Source organism: Beta vulgaris, chromosome 9 (genome assembly GCF_026745355.1).
Source record: "Beta vulgaris subsp. vulgaris cultivar EL10 chromosome 9, EL10.2, whole genome shotgun sequence".
Taxonomy (NCBI): domain Eukaryota; kingdom Viridiplantae; phylum Streptophyta; class Magnoliopsida; order Caryophyllales; family Amaranthaceae; genus Beta; species Beta vulgaris.
The window spans coordinates 35,189,647-35,203,979 of NC_079210.1; the positions used below are offsets into that span (position 1 = coordinate 35,189,647).

The 14,333-nt window shown below is 37.3% G+C and overlaps 1 protein-coding gene and 1 long non-coding RNA gene across 2 annotated transcripts; one reads left to right on the forward strand and one right to left on the reverse strand.

Moving 5' to 3' along the window:
* The first annotated feature begins 186 nt into the window (after window positions 1–186).
* Window positions 187–7,564, forward strand: LOC104903608 (BTB/POZ domain-containing protein At3g44820). The gene is made up of 4 exons (XM_010691674.4): window positions 187–1,002; window positions 2,118–2,187; window positions 4,634–5,842; window positions 6,324–7,564. The coding sequence occupies exons 1-4, from the start codon at window positions 953–955 to the stop codon at window positions 6,894–6,896; spliced, it is 1,902 nt and encodes a 633-aa protein (XP_010689976.2). The 5' UTR covers window positions 187–952; the 3' UTR covers window positions 6,897–7,564.
* Window positions 7,565–7,730: 166 nt separating this feature from the next.
* Window positions 7,731–9,929, reverse strand: LOC104903609 (uncharacterized). The gene is made up of 2 exons (XR_791506.4): window positions 9,678–9,929; window positions 7,731–8,842 (listed from the first exon to the last, which is right to left on the reverse strand). It is a non-coding gene; the product is annotated as an uncharacterized LOC104903609 (long non-coding RNA).
* Window positions 9,930–14,333: the final 4,404 nt, after the last annotated feature.

Sequence of the window (14,333 nt, forward strand, 5' to 3'; positions counted from 1 at the left end):
TTATAAAAAAATAAAGCTGATTGAACTGACCTGAAAATAAGTTGGGGAGAACAGACCCTTACTCTCACATATTCAATTCACTTCAATTAAATTCAATTTAGCTATTTTATGTCGAAAATAAAATACTGACCTAAATTGAAATGAAACCGTACCAGCCTCAAATAGTTTTCGTAAACCCCAAAACCACCTCCGTCCTCGTCTCCTCTTAAGTCGTTTTAGTCTTTTATGAGATCCACGCATCAATATCATCGATTTCTTCCAATTTTAAGCTCCTCTTCTTTCTCTATCACACATCATCATTCTCTACTACAGTAAGTCAGTAACAGTAGTACTACTAATAATACAGTCTTCTCTTTCTCTCTCCTCTTGTCCTAAAACAACGTTTTCCTCAATTCTCGTTTCTCTGAACCCCTCAAAAAGACAAAAATTGTGGTGAATTTCTCTTCTTTTCTTCTCGTTTACCAATAAAAATGCTTTCAAAATCTTCAATAATTTAAAACCCACGTCGCATTGTTGCTTCTTCTATTTTCCAGACCCCAAAACCCCACCTGGGTTTTTCCCCTTTTTTGTCGCAGCGCTGTAAAGTTGCAACCCACCACAACTCCTCCACTATTCTCTTCTTCTTCCCTTTTTTTTTATTTTTTTATTTTGGGTTTTCAGTACTTTTTGAAATACTTAACTTCACAAAAACATTTCTTCTTCATTACTTTTTGTTTGTTGGGGACCCCGAGTTGACTCAGTAGTGCGATATTTGGTGGCTCATACATATATTAAGGAAGTATTAATAGCACCACTTTTTGCAATAAAATCAAAACCCCATAAATCAATTGATATTGGGTTTTGGTAGTCTTTAATTTTGAAATGTGGGTCGTTTTTTTTTTCCTGGTTGAATGAATACTTTGATGTATGCTGTTAGAGAGATATAATATAAGGTTTGGTCTTTATAATTTTCATGGCTCCTTCTGGAAAAATTGCTGAATTTCGTCGCGAAGGAAGTGATTGGTACTCTCTCTCTCTCACATATGTATTTGGTTTTCTTTTTGTAAGTTTTTTTTATCATTACATTTTTGGGTTTTTTTACAGTTTGTTCCATAGTTTATGAAGTTGGAGAAATTTTTAATAGTTTATGAAGTGGGAGAAATTTTTAATTCATACTCCCTTCGTATCCTTCTTATTTGGAATCGAATTTTTCTGTGAGAGGAGATTAGTCACAGTAGAAAGAACTTTTCAGAACAGAGGGAGTAACTCAGTTTCATTTTAATCTAACACTTACACTTTTCATACATGTCGATGCAAAACTTTGAGGATATATATCTTTAGTTTTGTATTTGTAAAAATTTAAAAAGTACATATTAATAAAATACATGTTATGATGAATCTAACAAGATCCCACATGACTATATTTTCATCCGCGTATAAATCACAAATGATGGTCAAAGTGAAGTTTGTGAATAGGGTAAAATATCAAAGTGTAACAATGAAAATGAAACCGTGCGAGTAATTGTTTGTTGGTTTGGAAAAATGGTTTTTTATGAATAATGCAAATGGATATTACCTTTCCTTTGTTTGATTTGAAGGGAAACTATTGAACTAAAAGAACGGGAAAATGGAGATGTTGGAAATAGGAGAATGGAGACGAAACTGTTTATAAAGGGATGAAAAACTTATTTTCACCTTAAATTTCCTTTTAAAATACTTTATCCAACCAAATAATGGAAAATAAACATAGCCTAAATGTTGTATACGAAAATAAAGGGATTGATTCATCTACGAGCTCTATTAAGATGGTAGAATTTTGATTTCAATATAAACATGTGTGATTTAATGTACAACATCTTTAATGCCAAGTAAAAAAATTTGTTCAATATAAACTGTTTACTAGGTACCACTCAGGTGAGTGTGTGTATGTGATTAACAAAGTAAATTTCAGCTATGTTTTAAGTCTTTCACTGTGTGTTGTGGCTTTTTTTTTGTAATGAAATTATTAAGGGTTGTTGAATGGGTTACTTTTCTGCCTTGATGAAGTTTTTACCCGCAGATTGGACATTTTACGTGTCTTGAAAGGTCTTTTTTTTTAAATTTGTTTTTGGGTAATGTAATTTTTATGATCTTGACAGGTTCTGCAATGCAGGTTTGCCAAGCGATATTACTGTTCTTGTGGAAGGAGTAAATTTTCACCTGCACAAGGTACACTTCCCTCTTATCACGATTCTGTCCAAATTCTTTCGATATTTAAGAGTGCTGATTCTCGAATCATTGTGTAATTGTGATAAATGTCTTTTAAATCTTTAGCATTTATCTGCTGTTATTGTTTATACATTAAGGCTATCCACTTCTGTATATCTATTATAAGGAAGGCCCTATCTTCAATTTTCTATACATTTCGGGAGATGCTGTACATCATGGTCGTTTTGTAGGTTGTTCCAATGAATTTGCTTACATATACTTGATAATTAAGTAGTGAAAGTGGAAACGGATTCGGGAAATTAAAGTCTAAAAGAAGTTGTTATTGGTGGTAAATAAAATGCGTCAAGGACAAATGAATATATGTAGGGCCTGTTATACTTCAGCAATATATGTTCAGCTTTATTCTTGTGAGGCTTGCTTCAAGCTCTTTCTAAGTCTTCACTTTGCTACCTACTACTTATCATATTGTCCTGCTGCTTGCTTTGCTTTATCAAGCTTGCTTTTTTTTGACGCCTTTTCTTGTTATTATTAAACCAATCGATTTAGGGGGGGCTAATGAACAAATTGATCACCATAGGGTGGGGAAATTGTTCGATTCAGTTCACGTATTGATTGTAGTACTTGTAAGTTGTAAAGCTGTAGATAACTCTCAATAGCAAGTAGAGTGGCCATCGGGCGGGCATAACCAAACCTTGAACCGACCCGGAACCGCACAAACATAAGGGTTCTCGTGGGCCCAATTGACGGGGGAAGATACCGGCTCGATCCTAGCCCTAAACGGACTATGAACTGCTCCCAGCCTTGAACCGGGACTGCAAACCGTACTAAACCCTGAATCGAACCGTTAAACCGGTTCTAAATATGCATAAAAGTTCTTCATCCTCGACCTATTTATCAATAACACTAGCGTATATGGAAGGTATCGAAAATTATTTATTGTAAATAATAGTGCATATGCAATTAAAATTTAAAAATCTAAATGCTTTTCCATTTATGAAAAAACTGGACATGTGAACCAAACCTGAAGCGGCCCAGCCCGGCCCGAGCTCTGAACCAGACTGAACCGGTTCAGGGTCCCAACCCTGAACGTGACCGGTGAGCTAACTTGTCCGGATTAGGTTCATGCCGAGCTGAACCGGCCCACCCCGGCCCGTGGCCATGTCTAATAGCAAGAGAGGTTATTGCTGCTCTAAGTTTCCTTGTTTTCTGAGTCTAGATTCACATCCTGGACGCAAACTAGAAGAGATAAACAGAAAAAATACATCCGGGATACAAACTAGAAGCAACAGACCAAAAAATCATTGTTTTATCAACATCCGAGGCTAACCGGCCCCAACTGGAGCCAAACTAAGCCGCTCAACTCCTCGAATAAAAGGGGTCTAAGGTCCTCTGATAACATAACGAACTCATACTTTCTCAAAGCATAATTTTAGGTAATAGGTCGAAATATTAGGATCACAAGGTCTCCTTAGTGCAATTTTGTACAAATTCAAGTACATGCTTTCTATTATCAAGGTGAAGAAGCATTTCCTTTGGGCCTGGGGGCGAAAAAAAAAAGGGTTCCTTGTTTGTGTGGAAACTTGAGACAAAGGAAGGAATCGATGCATACAAACTTTTTGGAATGATTTTCTCTCTTTTTATGGCGGGTAACAATCACAAAAAATTTCATATTTACTGCACATCATCAAAAGGCCATTGGGCTTGGTCAAAGTACTATCCATGTTCGTGATTTGATGGTGGAGCCAACAGTCTAGAACCTCTTGGTGAAATACCCAAAATCAGACCACAATATGAACTTCAGTTATCCACTATGGGAATACTCAACATAGAGCTTACTGATATGAAATTTTGCCTGATCTCATGTACTTGAACTATAAAAATTTATCCATATAATAATATAATACACCTAAGTTACATCAGGTTAATTGATTTGATAACGTTGCATTTCAAAGTAAAATTGTTAATACAATACCTGTCTTCTCAGACATCTGGCTCCCTTGAAAAAAGGATTCAAATCTGTACCTAGTTAAGAGGTGGTGCTCATTATACTAGGATATTACATGGCACCAGTCTAGGATATTAGAACTGTCTATCTTGTGGTTTATGGATTCCCTTCTCCATCCCAGAAGTGTACAGGGACTGGAATACAGACCAAGATCATCAATAGTTATGGATGCAATCAAATTGATCATGGGTTCAGGACTTTAGGGACATTAACTTCTGCTAATTGCCATGTGTTTGTATCTATACTGCTGTGCTTATCTCTACTTATCTTCATTGCTTCTATTGATTTGATTGTGGGGAGCAAAAACTGTTGATTTTGAATTCTAGAGCTTATTTTCTGATACATTGATTGTGTTTTAGTTTTGTTCTGTCATAATTGTTGAGAGGGAGAATTGTATGCTCTTGCAATACCTTTGGGTTATTAATTTGTACTTTTCCTCAGTTTCCTCTTGTATCAAGATGTGGGAAATTGGATAAAGAACATGAAACTTCTCAAGATATACAGAAGCGATTGTCCCCTGTGTTGCTAGAAGGATTCCCTGGGGGCCCTGAAACTTTTCTCATAGCTGCCAAATTCTGCTATGGACTTCATTTTGATTTGACCCCGAGGAACATAATGATGATTTATTGTGCTGCAGACTATCTAGAGATGACAGATCAATATGGCTCGGACAACTTGTTATCTAGGTCTGATAGTTTTTTCCACAAGAACATACTTCGTAACTGGAAGGACTGTATTATTGCCCTTCAGAGTGCTGAAACTGTCATACCGTTGGCAGAGAAGCTTCAGTTGATTGATAAATGCTTGAATGCCATATCCACAATGGTTTGTACAGATCCAAGTTTGTTTGGATGGCCTATGATGATGTATGGTCGTTTACAAAGCCCTGGTGGAAGCATACTGTGGAACGGAATCAATACTGGTGCAAGAATTAGAAGTGCAGAATCTGATTGGTGGTACGAGGATATATCATATCTTTGCATTGATCTGTTTGAAAAACTTGTTAAAACAATGCAAGCAAGAGGCATAAGACCTGAAAATATAGCAGGTGCTATTATGTACTATACCAGGAAATTCCTCCCAGGTCTCAGTCGATGGCAGGGTGGACATGGTGGTAAATCTCGAACAGTTGCAAGTTTTAGCCTGACTCCTGTAACTGTTGATCAAAAGGCCCTGTTGGAAACTATTTCAAAGTTGCTGCCTGAAAAGAAGAGCAAATCTTACTGTCGCTTCTTGTTAGGAATTTTCCGTACCGCTTTGATTTTGAATGTTAGTGAAGAATGCAAGGATTCTTTGGAGAAAAGAGTTGGAATGCAACTTGATCTAGCAACCCTGGATGGTCTTCTGATTCCTACTTACTCAGATTCTGACACCTTGTATGACACAGATTGTGTTCACCGGATTATCCAGCATTTTGTGTCATCTGAGCCAAGAGTTCCAGCATTTTCTCCTTGTTCACCTAATATAGAAGCCTCACCTTCATCTGAACCATTAAGGAAAGTGGCAAAGTTAGTTGATGGCTATATTGCTGAGGTTGCTTCTGATGTGAACTTGAAACCAGACAAAATACGTGCCCTTGTCGAGACTCTTCCTGAAGATTCAAGACCTTTCCATGATGGATTATACAGAGCACTTGACATGTATTTCAAGGTTTGTCTTTGGATTGATTTTGATTGAAGTTGAATGCTCTCTGGGAAGGGTTTTTTTGTTGTTGTGACAGGCCTGGGGAAGGTTTTAATTAGAACTCCAAAAAATAAAGAAGAATAGGCATGTTTCTTCACTTGATTAATGCTCCAAAATGAGTAACAAAATCTGGAAATCAAAGACAACCGACTTATCACAAATTCTGTTTGATGTTCTTGCATTTTTGGTTAAGAGGGATGTAAAAGTAATATCATAAAGGATGTTCATGAGTATATATTACTTGTAATTATTCATTATTGGTATTCCTGTCACCCTAGACATGATTGTACTGGCACCTAATTATATGGTCAGCATAGTTTTTAGAATGAAAGGGGTATACACGCCTCTGCTCTTATATCCTTTCACTTGGCAATATATATATCTGTTATCTATTTTCTTGGATTTACAATCACTATAAGATCCTTTAATTTATTGTTGGATAATGCAGGATCATCCTTGGCTTTCAGATGGCGAGAAGGAACAACTTTGCAACATGATTGACTACCAAAAGCTCTCCATTGATGCATGTGCTCATGCATCTCAAAATGAAAGACTGCCTCTTAGGGTTGTTCTTCAGGTCCTATTTTTCGAGCAGATGCATCTGAGAACTGCTATTGCTGGTTGTCTCCATGTCGTGGACCCTGAACAAGGCCCGACTAATCCTAATAACGCACATAATTCATTGGTGGACCAGATTATCCAGAGAGATGGGTGGGTGTCAGTTGTGCGTGAAAACCATGGTCTAAAAGGAGACATGGAGAGGATGAGATCTAGGGTTCAGGAACTGGAAGAAGAGTTCAGTAACATAAAGCAGGAGATGAGAAAAGTGAGCAAGTCACATAGTTCCATTAGCTCTCCCCGCTTAGTTGCTTGGAGGATCGGGTGCAAGTTGCTTCCTCGATCTTCTAATTCTCAAAGAGATGTAGTTGAAGTTGCTGAACCCACTCCAAGGGGATCAGTTGACCAGTCTCGGTCTTCCCGAGATTTGAGGCATCGTAAAAGTTTCTCTTTGTTCCAGTGAAATCCTAAAGAAGCATGTTTGAGAAGTTGGGTGGAAAGAGAATATATACAAGAACATGTATTTTTCTTTTGATGGAAGAAAATGGTTATTGGCGTTATTGTTGGACAGGAAAGCGTGGGAAATGGAGGAAATTTTGTCTATTTGAATCAAGCTACAGATCTTGCGGCAAAGTTGCATCACGATAATGCCACATGAAGCTTGTGCTATCCTCTGGAGGGGACTTGATCAAAAAATGATGTTTTTGTTTTTCTGGGTCTGGATTTGTGTGGAATTATTGGCGTTGTTAGGCCTTCAATTCCACTTAATTCCATTTCCAATGGGGGTGCATTTATTCAAAAGGATACCTTTACCTATGAAATGTTTGTTTATGTTTAAAAAGTGACTTAGTAGGTTTACAAATGAGTTCATGACACTGTAAGGGGGGGGGGGGGGGGGGGTAATGCTAACTATAACTTCTTAATAAGCAGATATACATGTTTCTTTGCTGTGAATAGATAGATGTTTCCAATTTAGTGTGGATAGACGTTCTCATGTAAACAATACAGTATAGCTCTTAGGTATATTACATGTTCATGAGGCATAAAAGCATATTAGAGCCCTTAATTGTCCTTAGCTTGTATTGCATCTTTTCAGATGAATTGATGAGTTGGATGTTGTATTTGGAGTGAGTTGCCTATGCTCAAATTATGTATTGCCAGTTTTTTTACAATTTGCATCCTATGCCCAAGTGTACATTTTCCATCAACGTGCTGATGTATAGAGCACATGATGCAAGAGAATGTGAAGCGGGTATCCAGTGACGGAACTAGGATTTCAAAATCGGGGGCACAAAAAAAGACAAAAGATATTCAATATTGAAAATTTTACAACGCAAAGAAACATCGTCTAATATTCATTGTCATACATCCCAAGCTAAGAAAAAATTACATAAATAAATAAAAAAAATTACAAGTGCGTTCGACGAGTCTTCATTTTGTTGGAAACGATCAATAATATCATCATCGAAAACTTGATGAAACACTTCTTTCTCAAGAAAAGTGACCAGACAATCATTCAAGTTGATCACCGATGCTATTTCACAACTTACTTTTTATGTAAGTCATTTTCGGAAACACTCTTTCCACACTTGCCGTAGCAATGAGAAGAATCAACATCAACTTAATGAGCAAAAATACAAGTGGCTAAGCTTCATTCCTATTTGTTTCAACAAACTTCATTGAAAGGGAAGAAAGATCATTGACATCTTGAAATTCACCACTATCATCTCGCATATCTTCCATAAATATATCAAGTTATTGACAATCAAGAGTATCCAAATCATTAGTTGTATACTCAAAAGGATAAGGAGTGGCAAGTTTAAGTACCTTTTCCTTGTTGAAAGAAGTGAATCGATCTTTTGGGAGTTGGGACACAAGCAAGCCATGCATTTAAGCAACTCCATATTAACCTCATCAAAACGGTTGTTAAGTTCTTGAAGTTGTAGATCAATTACTGCTATGAACACTTCCACCCAAAAATGGTGAAGATATAGGGGAGTCAAACAGATCAGGTCGGGTCGAGTTCGTATTCGGGTCAGCTGATTTCGAGTCAGCCACCCCCAACCCGAACCTGACCCATTTAAGCTTTCAGGTTGAAAAACACAACCTGAACCTGATAATTTCGGGTTTGGGTCAATCCGATAATGACCTGATTTGACTTAAAAACTTTTATTTTGGGTATAAATCAGGTTGTTATATTTAGAGATGGCTTAACCTGGCTAACCTGATTTTGTTCATTTAACCTGACTTTTCAAACAAGTGCATCTTAAAATTCTCAAGCAAAACAACAATTTAATCCCAAACAAAATTGTCTAAAAGAATACAAATAATGTAGCTTCATCATTTCGAAAAAGTCTTGTTTCAGTTGTATCAATCTCTTGGTTTAATTTACTTCCAAGTCATCTGGATCTACAAGCACAAAACAAAAAAATACAGTATTAATATTTCAAATAATATTGATTAAGAAATCAGAATTGAAGAGTATTCCTACAATTTATATTAACTCGTCGAAGCAGCCCACAAATAAACAAATTATGTCTGTTGACAAAGAGTATGAGATTATAAGATTATAATTTAGACACATACACACTTAAAACAACACTATGTCTGTTTAAATCGAAAAACATAAATGAAAGAGATTAAGAAAAACAAGACCAGATCTATCCGTAATCAATCGTCAAAACTTAAAAAGAAATTACCATAAACCAACAAAATAAACTAAATTTGTGAGCAAAAACCTCATGTATGATGAATCAAGGACTCAAATCACATAAAAAAGCAGGCACAATAAACTAGAAAATCTTATAACCATATAAACAGAAAAAAAAATTCAACCCAAAAACAAATGAAACATGCATAACTCTTCTTGAATAACAGAAAAAATACTGAATATTAAAACCAGGAAGTCTTATAAACATATAAATAGAAATAATTGAAGCACAATAAACTAAAATATATAAAATAAAAAACAGAAATTATACAGAGAAAAATACAGAATATTAAACATAGGAAATCTTCTCGAACAACAGAAAAATTTGAAAAAAAAATACGAAAGAAAGAGCAAAGAAAATAAATAAGAAATGCGGAAATATTTTATACAGAAGTAAAGAGAAGGAAGAATCGAGAAGAAAATCCGAAATATGAAAAGGAGAAGCAAAATAGCAAATATGTAAGAAAATACGAAAATAAAAAATTGAGAGCGAAGGGAAGAAAAAAAAAGCAAAGAAAATAGAGATTGATTTACCTTTCAACGAAGAAGAGCAGCGATTGAGAGAGTGAGAGATTGAGAGTGAGATGAGTGAAATAAAAATGTATGTGTTAGAAACTTAGGATTAGGTTACACTAGGATGAGGTGAGTGTATGTGTCCGTTAAAATTTTAGGGTGAGGTGAGTGACAATATTTTGGGTTGGACATATTTTCGGCTAGACAAACTTAGATTTTTTGGATTTTCATAAAGTGTAATTATTTGGATGAATTGGGTTAAGCAGGTTGACCTGATCTGATTTTGACTCATTTAAAAATCAGGTTAGATGGGTCATTTTCAGGTTAGAAATTTCGACTTGAACCTGACCCATTTATCTTTCAGGTCGGGTTCAGGTCGAACCATTTAACTAATCGGGTTGAAAAACTCAACCCAAACCCGCTATTTTCAGATCGGGTTCGGGTTATGTTATCGGGTTGGGTCAGCTTTTGCCAGGCCTATGAAGATATGTCGCTTCTTTAACAAAACGTCTTGATCTTCCTTGAGGAATGTAATTATCTTCTATGTTGGGAACAATAATGTCATGTTTATTGCAAAATGAGGTAACCTTACTCAAATGAATCTCCCACCCACCATCCCTCATTTTTTGCAATACTCTTTTAGTCAAAGAAACAAGTCTCATGGCATTAACAGTGTCTTGATCTTTTCTTTGTAAATCTTTACACAAGTCATTATTGTAGACATTAATTGTGCCATAAAAAAAATCAAACGATTCTAATAAGAGTAAAACACGTTGAGCTTTTTCCTTATCATTCGCAATTGAACTATTCTTTCCAATTATCACAAGTACATCAATAATTGTAGGAAACAAGTTCATGACATTTTATAGAGTTTTGTAGTGAGAACCCTAACGAGTGTCACCGGGTCTTTTCAAACAAAGTTCTTGATATAACCCCGACCCCATTTCAAGTTCACCCATTTCTAAGGATCGAACAACATTTCAAGATTGTATGTCTCGAATCATATTTCTTCTTTTACAAGAATTTCCAACCACATTCAACAAGGTTCTAAGTGTATCAAAAAGCCAACCACACTCATCATTCTTTTTAGTAACCACAACAAGAGTTAATTGAAGTTGATGAGCAAAACAATGAACATAATATGCATTTGGAGTGTCATCCATAATCAAAGTCTTGAGGCCATTTATCTCACTCTTCATGTTATTGGCCAATCATAACCTTGCCTCGAAGCTTAGAAGGATTTAATAAACAATCAACAAGCAAAGATATAATTGCACTTCTAAGAGACAAAGCGGTGGTATCCCCAACATGAGCAAGTCCAAGAAATCACTCTACTACCTATCCCGTTTTCTTTTCAACATAACTCAAACAAAGAGCTAGTTGTTCCTTTTGGCATACATCACTAGATTCATCGACCAAGATAACAAAGTAATCATAATCCGCTTAGTTGTTTCTTTGGCACAACAATTTAATCTTTTTAAATCATGGGAGATGTCAATTTGACAATTTTCAGGAGCATTTTCAAAAATGACTTTTGAAAAAACTTTATTATGTGACTTTAACCATTTCAAAAGCTCACTGAAATTTCCCTATTAAGAGATTCTTCATCTTCCCTATATCCATGAAATTCCAACCCTTGCTTCAATAGATAAGACAAACAGACAACCGAAGCTCTCAAGAGAGTTCCATACTCACTTTAATCACCTCACTTACATCATCAATAGTTTTAATGATTGATTTTTTTTTTATTCTCATCTTTCAAATTCATATATTTCTCATAAGCAAGATTGTGAGCAATTTTTATACCTCAAACATGTTTCTTAAACCTTTCCGATTTATACTATGTCCTAAATCCTTCATCTACAAAGTCGCAGTAGCTCACCCGAGCCTTTACCCCTTCCTCGACAGCCTGAACAAGAGTATCCCTGTCCATCACAATGGCAGGAGGATCTTGAGGATTTAGTAATAGCGACTCGTCAAATTGGGCATCATCCACTCACCAAGGTACCATACGGGGTCCTCATCCCCGTGTAAAATGACCTTGTTAAAGGTCAGAAGGCGAGCTCTCTGAGCCCACTCAGGCACATTTGGGTACGATGCCCAATGATAAAAAGAAACTTGCAGAACAGATGAAAAGTCAACGTTTGGTACAAACTCAAGGGCATAAAGGTGATTCATTATGATTACATGGTCATCCCTAGCGCACCGGATCGCCTTCCAAACGCTCTGTACCAAACCATATCGTTCCCCCTTACACTTTGCTAAGTAAAGGTCGGCATGGAAAGAACGATCCATAACCCTTTCCATGACCAAGCCCAAAAAATACTCAAAAACCAAGAGTTGTAGCAACAAGACCACGTCAGGTCCAACCAACATAGTAGAATAAAAAGACAGACAATGTGCACAATCATACATCAAGAAGTCTCTACAGACCAAAAAGGGAGATCGATCTACTATCACTCAACTGCCTGCAGGCAGGGCAAAAGACTGCAATAGCCCAGCTCGACCCAGTCATAAGTCGACACCAGAGACAGATCCGCTAGAGGCCTTGGGAATAACGTCGAAACTCGCGATCCCTTAGCTTATCACTACGCAACAGGCCGCAACCAACTAACCATAGTAGAATGCACACCTTCTTCTCGTCGGAAGTCCCCGGCATCGAAAAGTCCCCTAGTCGCATACTTGTGGGGGAGAAGAGGACAAACCCGGAGGAAGAACATCGGTGACCCGACCGATTAGATCTCTAACCCAAAAGGTGTTGAACGACAATGCTCGCCTAACGACACTCGGATGCCGGTGAAAGACAGACTAGAGATCAAGAAGAAGTCCGGAGAGGTAGTAGTCAGCTCCTTCCGGCGCATGTGAAATGAGTTGGTGGTATCCCACCACCAGCATAGAAAACTTTGAACTACAACCTGGGAGGAATACATCTCCTAGGCTTTCATAGACATGAATGAAGTGGGATATCCCACTTCTGCTTGAGTAAGACAACTTGATCCTGAAGCTTTCGTACCTTCTTGAGCCAGTCAAAGTCGAAGATGCCAAAATGATGTGTCTTACCCTCGTCTTGCAAATACACGTAAAATCAATAAGTGTGCCTAAGCTTTAAACTAAAAGGAAATCGACACAGAGCAGATACTCACGACACTTGAAAGCGGCCAGTGGGAAACGTAATGTTGTGGATCAAAACGCAACTGATCAGGAGTCTATCCCATAACCTCCCATGCCTTCTAGGGACGTGGAGCGGCCCTACCATTGTCCTCCGTACCAGAATCCTTCGACGACATGTTAACCTAATCGAAACAACTAATGAGACTAAATCAAAGAGTCCTTGACTCTAACATAAATTACTAGATTTCACAAATTAGGAATTTCCAAAACAACTTCCTAAAAAGTACTACCAGCATATCTGATGAGATTTCAGGAATCCATTTGAGTTGCAACATATAGGTTACATCAAAAGAGCATACATTGTCACCTAAAGCACGACACTAGCAACAAATTCACACATTCAGAGTTCCCCAAGCGTGTTTGTAGGTTCAAGACTTAAAACTACACTAATTCTGATTCTAAGATTCATGATCCAAGAATCATTACACATTCAAAGTTCTTAAGCATGTTTCTAGGTTCCAGACTTAAAAACTATGCTAATTCTGATTCTTTGATTCATGATCTAAGCATTATCATAAACTTCAAAGTTCCTTACGCATGTTTCTAAGTTGCGAATTTAGAAACTACATTAAGCACAATCTAATTCTAGATTCATGATCTAAAGAATTATCGAACTACAAAATAAATGCATAACTCACATGGAACGAGTATCAAATTCGCGAGCAATAAGATCTGAAAAGAGAAAACTCGCTAGAAAGCATCGGAAACTCGTTAGAGTTCGCCGGAGGTCGCGCACGTCACCTGTCCTAAGAATCACCGGCCACAATTAACATTTCCGCCCCACATGCACCGAAAAAAGGGAAAATTCGCGAAAAAAAATGTAAAAAAAACTAACTTTTTTTAAAAAATACAAGGAAGAACAAATCGGAAAACCGATCGCAACTGAACTCACCGAAAATGGGTATAAAATTGCAAACCCCTTGAAAACCGCTAAAAAATTGCCCAAAACTTCACAAAAGTGACAAACAAGCGAAATTAATCACTCATCTAAGCTAGATCTAAAGAAACACTCAAGAATCAAGTGAGTTTGAAGCTTTGGAAACACAAAAGTGGTTATTCGAGCTTAGGAGAGAAAGAGAGAGAAATGAAGAAAAAATGGTGGAGCAGAGAAATGGGGAAAATGAGGTTGCTCGTGGTTTGTTAGGTCTTTTAAAACATGCCCCCAACTCGCCACTTGCGCCAGGCGCACCAACAAAACGTGCGTCTAACGCACTCTTGCGTCAGGCGCAACACCCCATGCCAAGCGCAGGTCTGTGCGTCTAGCGCACAATCCTATATAGCACGCTTAAGGGATTCATAGCCAAGTGGACGGGTGAGGCACACTGACCAAGGGAGACTCACTAGCGACATTAGGAGGATGCCAGTCCGCAGAGAGGACCCTAGGGGAGGTATGGGACTCGTGGGACACAGGACCAAGAAGAGCACGATACGGAAATTTATGTTCATGAAAAAGGACATGACGACTAGTGTAGACTTTCTTGGTAGTAGGATCAAAACATCAATACC